Below are 10000 nucleotides of genomic sequence, written 5' to 3' on the forward strand. Positions count from 1 at the left end.
AAACTGTTTTGGGTCATGGGCCTCCAAAATGGCTGCCTAGTTTTGTAGCTGGAAGAAGCTCGAGAGCTCGACTTGGCAGTTAACACGATTGTGCTGGCTTCGGTTCATCAGGACTCTGAGTTTAGGACGCAATCTCGAACAAAAACAATAACAGGTATAACTGATAATTAATAAATAATAACAATAACTAATATGCACAAAAAATTATTAATGTTATTGTTTCCATAGTAACAGCCCACTCACAGGGACTTGAGGATTTAATGCTTTAGAAGACGAAAGGAAAGGAGTCTCCAGTGTCACTGCTTTATAACACTCTCTCTCTCTCATTCATTTTCTACCGCTTATCCGAACTACCTCGGGTCACGGGGAGCCTGTGCCTATCTCAGGCGTCATCGGGCATCAAGACAGGATACACCCTGGACGGAGTGCCAACCCATCACAGGGCACACACACACACACACACACACTCTCATTCACTCACACAATCACACACTATGGACAATTTTCCAGAGATGCCAATCAACCTACCATGCATGTCTTTGGACCGGGGGAGGAAACCGGAGTACCCGGAGGAAACCCCCGAGGCACAGGGAGAACATGCAAACTCCACACACACAAGGTGGAGGTGGGAATCGAACCCCAAACCCTAGAGGTGTGAGGAGAACGTGCTAACCACTAAGACACTGTGTCCCCCATGCAGTCAGAGGTAAAGCTGTAAGTTCTCCAGCACAGAGAAGTTTTTGTTGTATAAACACGAGAAGACTGAAAGAAGAAACGCTGGTTATTGCCCTGCTATAGGACCAGCTTCAATGTTTTGACAGAAAACAGACCAAACAGCATAATTTAAAAAAAGAGCAAAGGTCAGACACAGTAATCATCTAAAATGTCAAAACCGTGCAGAAATAATCTCCAAGTCAACATCCAGAAATCAAAACAGACGATAGCAAAAGGTCAAAAACAGGAAGAACAACAGTGCTGAAGACTCTGCTGAGACATCATGCTAACTGTCCTTGACCAGTCAGTGCTAATAAAACATAAACAGGAAGCAGGATGTTGTTCCTGTTCCTTCTGTAACATAAGTGTGAACAGGCGCTAACGTGTTTCCTACTGTAGACGTTCACTATCTATAAACAGAAAAGGAATTTTAGAAAACTGTAATGACTGACAGATGAAGAGGAATAAAACCCTTAGGGACGTGTTGCTATATTAATACAATCAGCTTCAGGAGGTTAGATGACCTCATGTGGTTTATTACTTATTTAAAGGTCACTGTTAAACACTGTAACTCATTTAACCCATTTTTGTTCTTAAATGAACTGCTTTTTCACTTCTTTGTGAACATTTCCCCTGTAGCTTCACTTCCTGTGTTCCTTCTCTCTGAATCGATTTATAACTCTGTGCACTTGTTCAGCTCACCGAGTTCTTCTCTGTCCTCATCGCTCAGCCACGCTCGTGCCTCAGGCCTCGTCCCGAACCTAATCTCCCCTGCTCTATTGATGTACACTATCTCCAGCAGAGTGCACTTGCTGTCACCTGCTATCTTTATAATTTGTTTGCCGGTGCAGGACTGCAGACTTTGATCTGCTCCCGACTTCCGCAGCACTGTTTGTTCTCTTATCTACTGTATTTCCAAACTCCGGTGCTGTCTCTGCTGAGGATAACACACTCTTCCTGATACTTCTTCCCTTTCCCCAGGGTTTGGGTTTCAGATTTTAAGATTTGTGGACAACAAATAAAGCATCTCCTCCACTCCGTCCTTCTCCCACGCAGATAGAGATCAGGGCTTAAGGGGTTCATTCGTTGGACATCGGTATGATTAATGACTACACTCTCACTCACTCATTTTCTACCGCTTATCTGAACTACCTCGGGTCACGGGGAGCCTGTGTCTATCTCAGGCGTCATCGGGCATCAAGGCAGGATACACCCTGGACGGAGTGCCAACCCATCACAGGGCACACACACACACTCTCATTCACTCACACAATCACACACTACGGACAATTTTCCAGAGATGCCAATCAACCTACCATGCATGTCTTTGGACCGGTGGAGGAAACCGGAGTACCCGGAGGAAACCCCTGAGGCACGGGGAGAACATGCAAACTCCACACACACAAGGTGGAGGCGGGAATCGAACCCCGACCCTGGAGGTGTGAGGAGAACATGATAACCACTAAGCCACCGTGACCCCCCTTAATGACTACAGCGAGTGAGATATAGGGGGACGTGAGGAAGCGTGTTAATAAAGTAGAGAAACCAGATGGTGGAGGCCACACTGAGTGCTGACCATTTAAATTCTGGAGTGACATAGCTGTTTGGTTTACACCCCACGCTGAAGGATCTGATCTTTCTGTTCCACTAATGAGATGATTATAGAGCCATTTAATCACAATTACCCAGCAGCGGTGGAGAGCAGAATGAGAACGAGAGTCCATTACACACTAAAATAAGAGCAGAGGACAAAGGACATACGTGACAAATTCTTGGAGAGAGTAGACAGATGCATTTTTAATTTTAATTAGCAAATTGATACCTAATTAAGAATGATGTGAAAATTAAGAGTGTAAATTGCACACATATATTCAGAGACGTTTCAGCGCACGAAGCCGGACGTTTATTCGTGAGACGAATAAAAGAACAACGCTGAAGTTTAAGCAACTAAATGGGAATCATTTGCAATCAATTGCCAATATTTGAATATAGTGAAAAGTCAGATGAAGGTTAGGATCTATGATGGAAATCGCTGATGTTTATGAAACTCAGTGGGATCAGAAGGTCTATAAAGATTTCTACCTATAGGGGTGAATAAAGCTGAGCTGCCAAATGAACCATGTTTTATGGACACTAGTCAAAGTTGAAGCTCTTTACGGTCATGTACATACACTCAAAAGCTACATAACGTGTATCTGACATGCAACGCAGGAGCTACTATGAGCTGTGCTTTGATAAAGATAAAGTTTGTAGAATAGCAACAAGCTTTTGTGTTTTTTCACTAATGTTTATAAAGGTACCTGCTGGCCTGGGGATAGAAACCACCTTGAAAAATGATGGTTTGTACACAGTGACATCACCGCTAACCTTCTAATACAGCATGGAGCTGATAAATACAGCACAGATATAATCAACAAGCAGAGAAAATAGAATCTAAAAATGCACTGAACTACTGAACTGTGCAATATTGTAGCTCTGAGTCAGAAATATCAACATCACGCCTGCAAATTACTTCACTGTAGTCAAGAGACCGACTTCATATCTTTAGAAATAACACAGAAAACACATGAACCACATACCGGACGACGATAAACCTTACAGTTCCCACACAATATCTATAAATTCAATCCCAGCTCTATTACTGCATAATGGTTAATAGTGTGGCTACGACAGCCGCAAGTCAAGCTCTGTGAATCTTAAAGCTAATCGATCCTGACAGGCCAATGCAGATTAATAATAATGGGCTGTGGAGATCCCTGGATCTAATCAGTCAGGTCAGGGTCCAAAGCACAAAACACAAAACACACCACATCAAGGAATTCACTGTGGATTTCAGCCCATGGCTCACACACACACACACACACACACACACACACACACACACAGCATGCTAATCACGTATCGCTCTGAGCGGCTCACACAGGCCCTCGACACCTCAAGGCCCTAAACAGGTAAACGAAGAAGCGGAATAAACAGACCGAACAAACAGCTCTTCAGTGCACATGTTTGCATCATTGATATTTGCATCATTAAAACCTGAACCTGTGAGTGCTAACTACTGATGTTCTGTTCTGTCCTCATGCTCCTGTTTACCTTTACAGGAAGAATGTAAATGAGACATGACAAGACTATCTCCAGATATATTAGAGCTCAACATGAAGAAAAGCTCTCTGACATGTTCGCACCTGGAGCTCAAGAGATAAGTGTGAGTAAGAGGTTTTTTACCCCTGGTCACTTCATGCGCTTTCTGTGATCAGATATCTACCCGATGGTAAAAAGACCAGGTCTAAATGCCCTCCAAAACGTTTTGGAGACGGATATAAATCCGACAGTACAAACCCCTTCAGGAGGTGGTCTGGGTTTCAGATGAAACTGGACAGGTGTAAATGAATGTGGTTGTTCAAGCCACATACGTCAGCGCTAAACTCCTCCCAAACAGAAGTACGTCACTCAGGTGATCTTTCACCCAGGCGTCTCGTCGGGGCTTAAAATGCGCTGCTGCTGCCAGCGAAAATGCAGCAAACAGTAAACGCTGTTTTTTTCTTTTGGATCGCGTTCTGAAAACCGCACACACCAAAGTGTGTTCCATTTCAATTACCCTGGAAATGAGGTAAAATATATTAGCATTTTGGGCGGGAGTAGAAAGATCGGATCGATATCCGATTCGCCGAGACGCATTTATGTGGCCTAATGTTTTAACAAATCAGATAGATATCGGATCAGAGAAAACACATGAAGTGACCAGGGGTAAAAAGGCCCAGAGACAACACATGAAGTGACCAGGGGTAAAAAGGCCCTAAATCATGAGATAATGGATCCGTAACGCAGCCATGAAAGATGTTTCAGGTAAATTCTATGGACGCACTGAGGATACGCAGTGGTTATTTTGGAAAACCTGTGAATTTACATATTAAGGTGATATTAAGGCCATGAGATAACTTTGGAAACTGTTATATTATAACGTGAATATACACAAAGACATACTTTTGTCCCTTAGAACAAATTCATAAAGCAAATGTATTTTTTTACCAGCAAATAAATGCACTGGACAGCATTAGTGTGCCATCTGGGTCATGGAACCAAACCAAATTCAGCAACAATCCTATTCAGATGGGAGGATTTACTGACAGTCAGCAGGGTTGACATGGCCAGAGGGGGGATAATGTGAATGTGACATGGCCAGACGTGGCCACATTGAGGCTGTGGGGTATTTTAAAGGGTACTATGTTGACCTAGGCAAGGCTGAGCAGGGAGGTGACATGACATCCTCAGTAGAGCAGAGTGGAGGGTGAATTCATCAGCCAAGCAGGGAAGCAGAGCAATTTTCTCTGTAGAACAGGAAGAGAGAGTGGCAACAAAATACCCTGCTCCCTCCCAAACAGTTTTTTTTTTCATTGACAGCATTGCAGTGATGTTATTGCAATCGCTAGCCAGATTTTCAAGCTGCTTCTGGCACTGCTTAGGGAGAAGAACCTGTGCTGCCAACTCCTGCCTTAGAAACCCAATTTCTGTGGCCTCCATATTCAGGCCAAGCATTCTGTCACAAATTCAGTGTTGGATGCAAGTGTAGAGTGTCTTCACTCAGTAAAACAGCTAATAAACAAACAATGACAGAAAAAGGATAAAAACATAAATAAATAAATAAAACAACTAAAACAAACTAAAACATAAGCAACACAAAATAAACTATATCACATAATACTTGGTAACTAAAAGGAACCCAGTTAAATAGGGTAATACATCGAGGGAAGTGAAGCACAAAAGCCCTCTGGTGGTCTAAAGAGCGAGTTGGCACTGAGGAGAACACAGCAGAACCCTTCACTGAATGGAGAACTCAGTAAAGAACCTGGGTGAAGCAGATGTGAATGTCCTTTCATAGAGGAAGCAAACCATTTTAATGCTGGGGTTGGACAAGAGATCCTTGTGGTTTGTTGTATCGAAGGCAGTGGAAGGTCAGGGAGAATAAAGATGATGACAGTTTGGCTGCTCTAGTGGCAGGAAGCTTCTCAGTGATGGCTGTTAAAGCAGATTCTTTGGAGAACCACTGAATGTTCTTGACATGCAGAAATGAATCTGAGGTAAAATATCTTATGCCCCTTTTCCACCGAGGCAGTTTTGCCCCTTTTCCACCGAGGCAGCTCGAGTGCTGGTTCGGAGCCTAATTTAGAACCAGTTCTTTCTTTTTCGACACCCAGAGCACCGGCTCTGAACCAGGAAAAGTGGTTCTTAAGTAGCACCAAAACGTTGCTGGTCTAGACTTAAGAACCGCTTGTGTCAGGGGCTGTGGGCGGGGCTGTGGGCTACTGTTAGCGCCTGGGGCGGGGCTACTGTTAGCGCATTTGATAATGTACCTTAAGTAGGATATGTGGGCGGGGCTGTGGGTGGGGCTACTGTTAGCGCATTTGATAATGTACCTTAAGTAGGAGCTGGGGGCGGGGCTACTGTTAGTGCATTTGATAATGTACCTTAAGTAGGATATGTGGGCGGGGCTACTGTTAGCACATTTGATAATGTACCTTAAGTATACTAATGTTTAATACACTTTTACTTTACCGCGATATGATACATTATCAGCACACATGATAGTAAGTAGCTACATGCTAAGGCTAACTTTTTTCTGTGTTAATGATAAAATAACGTTATGTACTTTCTCCATTACAACCTCCGTTTATACAGATTACATGGAGCTGCACGTACACGTTGGATTCGTCACGTTTGGGTGTTAATGTAGGTTCACAAAGCCATGAGCATTAACAGTAAAGCAACATCCGCCATTGTTGATGTGTTTGTGTTTGTCGCTGCTGCACTAACGTTGCTGTGTAACGTGACACGTATACAGTGACGTCAGACTCGGCTCTGTGATGCTCTCTAACTGATGGAAAGGCAAACCGGTTCTTAGAAGGTTCGCCAGTGGAACCAACTTTGAACCAGCACCAGCACTAGCTCTGAACCAGCACCCGGGTCTTTTTGGTGGAAAAGTGGTATCAGTGACTCAGGTGATGACCAAGAGGCAAGAGAAGCTAAAAAAGGAAAATTCTCTGACCAACATCTTCTAAATTGACAGATGATCTTCCTGATCCATACGACTCTGCTGTGATCTTTCCCATGACCTCTAACGGAAGATGAAGATTCTGGTCTACAGACATATCATTCTTTTTGAACCGGTATTCCCAAAACCTAAATATTTCACAGATTAGATGGTGCCATGTACTGTAGAGGAGACAAATCAGTTATTCAGTTCAGCCAACAGGATCCTCCATCAACACAACCTTGCATGAAATAGAAGAGCTTCAGTCAAGTGCTTCCTTTCATAGGAGCTTTTTCATTCTCTTCACTTGAAGTCTGCTGCCATGCTGATTCTTTCCTTCTTTCTGTAACTGATTCAATGCCAGTGAAAAGAATTGAGCTTATTTGTAGGTGGATCAATTTCACTGATAACTCCTACACAAACAGCAGCCCTGAAGCTTTGTCTGTGTTCCAGTCACCAAACGTTAGAAGGTTCAACAAGGAGTCCGAACGCAGGATTGAGGAATTTTAGCCAGCTGTGATCTCATCTTACAACAAGGCAATAGGAGGTGCCGACCTCTCAGACCTGCTGATCTATCTGCACCAAACATCTAACAAATCTAAGCTTGTTTTGTATTTATACCCGACATCCCAGAACATGGCTGGTGTACAAAAGATCTTGCATCCTCCTTGATGAAAAGCCTCCGAAGAGGTTTTCAGTTGTCTTTAGCCAGCATGCTGTCTGTAGCCATCAACTAACCCGTGAAGGATGGGATGGTGGACCACTGAGAAGACCCTGAGATATCCACAACCAAGAACATCTAAGCCCTCAGCTGACATCTGCTATGATGACTACAGTCCCAAAGTGAAATAAATGAAGCATGAAGACAAAGAACATGAAGGAGAAATAATGAGACTGGACAAGAACATGTACATGACATGTGAGAATGGTGACAATGACAAGAAGTGCTACACAATACAGGAGTAAATACATCTGACAATTAGACAACATTCTGCTTCGAGCACTTGTGCTTCTGTGACATGGTGCATGTGACCTGTGATGCATCATGTGTGAAGACTGTTGTCCAGTATCAGCTCTACTCTGCATTAGACCATGTTACATCACCAGGTCCTGGGTTACTTATTCACTAATAAAAATATGAGTCAGCATGTTTTGTGGTGTGTCCACCTCCTCATACACTCCTGACAGTCCTGAAGTCTTTTATTGCTTTAATATCACAGGCAGTTAGCAGTGATTACATGAATATATTGTTTAAACAAAAACACTCTGCTTTTTATCCTTATAGATTATCCACAAATTATTTTGTGGTGAACAAGTGTACAAGTGTACAAGTGATTATTCTCACTGTAATAATCACAGCTGTAAACAATCATTCCTTTAGCATCATCTAAGAACTTCTACTTCTGGTGCTGAAAAAACGTGAAGTGGAAAATACATAGCGCTGACACTGAAGACTCAACACGGTGTTAAATACACACATTTCTCCTTACAGGGAAACAAGAGAAGATCTGTAATACCTATATACATGCTTCACACACACACACACACACACACACACATATTCATACACACAAAGACACCACAAAATATACACACACACAGAAATACAAACACACACACACAAATCAACACAGACACAAATACACACACATACACACACACAAATCAACACACACAAATATGCACACACACAGAAATACACACACAAATACACACACACACACACACACACACACACACATACACAACCCCACACACAAATATATACACACAAATACACACATACACAACCCCACACACAAATATATACACACACACAAATACACACACACACATATTCATACACACAAAGACACCACAAAATATACACACACACAGAAATACAAACACATAAATATACACACAAACACACACACAAAAATCAACAAAGACACAAATACACACATATACACACACAAATCAACACACAAATATACACACACACAGAAATACACACACACACACACACACACAGAAATACACAAAAATATACACACATACACAACCCCACACACAAATATATACACACACAAATACACACACACACATACACACACACACATACACACACACATCCAATTTCTCAACAACAAAGTGGCTGATTAGAGGAGCCTGAGTCTGAGTTAAACACAGCTACTGATTGATCTTGTGGCTGTTAAACCGCTTCAGTCGGGTTTGGATCAATGCTACAACACCATCAGTGTATCACCAGGTGATGGAGTAATAACACACATCACATGCTTCCAGATGTTTCCATTACATGCATTAAAAGTGCATTGGATTCTCAGTGTAGAAGTTTAAATGTAAACTGCTGCTCACCGCTGATCCATTTAGCTTTGGGATTGTGAACTCTGAAGTTCTTGCCAAAGACATCTTCCACTTTCAGCTTTCCCTTCAGGGCCAGGCTGTCGTCCTCACCTGGGAAAACACATGACAAATGTTACACAAATCACTACACACACAGAGAAACCTCTTACATTTCCCCATAATACACTGCACATGGCCTGAAACAGAGCCTTCAGGATGAGTCTCGGTACTTCTGCACGAGCTGTAGTACTGTACTGCTCCAGTAAGTAAGAATAAACACAGTGTGTGTGTGTGGGTGTGTATATCTATGTGTATATCTATGTGTGTGTGTGTATCTATGTGTATATCTATGTGTGTGTGTGTGTGTATCTGTGTGTGCGTATCTAAGTGTATATCTGTGTGTGTGTATCTATGTGTGTGTGTGTGTGTGTGTATCTATGTGTATATCTATGTGTGTGTGTATGTGTGTGTTTGTGTATGTGTGTTTATGTATGTGTGTATTTGTGTGTGTATGTTTATTTGTGTGTGTATGTATATTTGTGTGTGTGTGTGTATTTGTGAAAATGACTCAACACTTACTGACCAATACTCCAGGAAGTGGTAATAAATAAGTGTTAATAAATAAAAGGGTTAATAAATAAGAGTGTTAATAAATAAGTGTTAATAAATAAGAGTGCTAATAAATAAGTGTTAATAAATAAGAGTGTTCATAAATAAAAGTGTTAATAAATAAGAGTGTTAATAAATAAGAGTGTTAATAAATAAGTGTTAATAAATAAGAGTGTTAATAAATAAGTGCTAATAAATAAGTGTTAATAAATAAGAGTGGCCCTGTGATGGGTTGGCACTCCGTCCAGGGTGTATCCTGCCTTGATGCCCGATGACACCTGAGATAGACACAGGCTCCCCGTG

General features: G+C 42.0%; 1 protein-coding gene across 2 annotated transcripts in view; it reads right to left on the bottom strand.

The window, feature by feature from the left end:
• Window positions 1–10000, bottom strand: part of LOC132845498 (dipeptidyl aminopeptidase-like protein 6) — a 184562-nt gene that overhangs the window by 41305 nt on the left and 133257 nt on the right. For both annotated transcript variants that reach the window (XM_060869505.1, XM_060869504.1), the window contains exon 3: window positions 9101–9199. In XM_060869505.1, coding sequence (XP_060725488.1) covers window positions 9101–9199 — 99 coding nt within the window. The remainder of the gene's footprint in view (window positions 1–9100; window positions 9200–10000) is intronic.

The sequence above is a fragment of the Tachysurus vachellii genome, chromosome 5, assembly GCF_030014155.1.
Source record: "Tachysurus vachellii isolate PV-2020 chromosome 5, HZAU_Pvac_v1, whole genome shotgun sequence".
Lineage (NCBI taxonomy): Eukaryota > Metazoa > Chordata > Actinopteri > Siluriformes > Bagridae > Tachysurus > Tachysurus vachellii.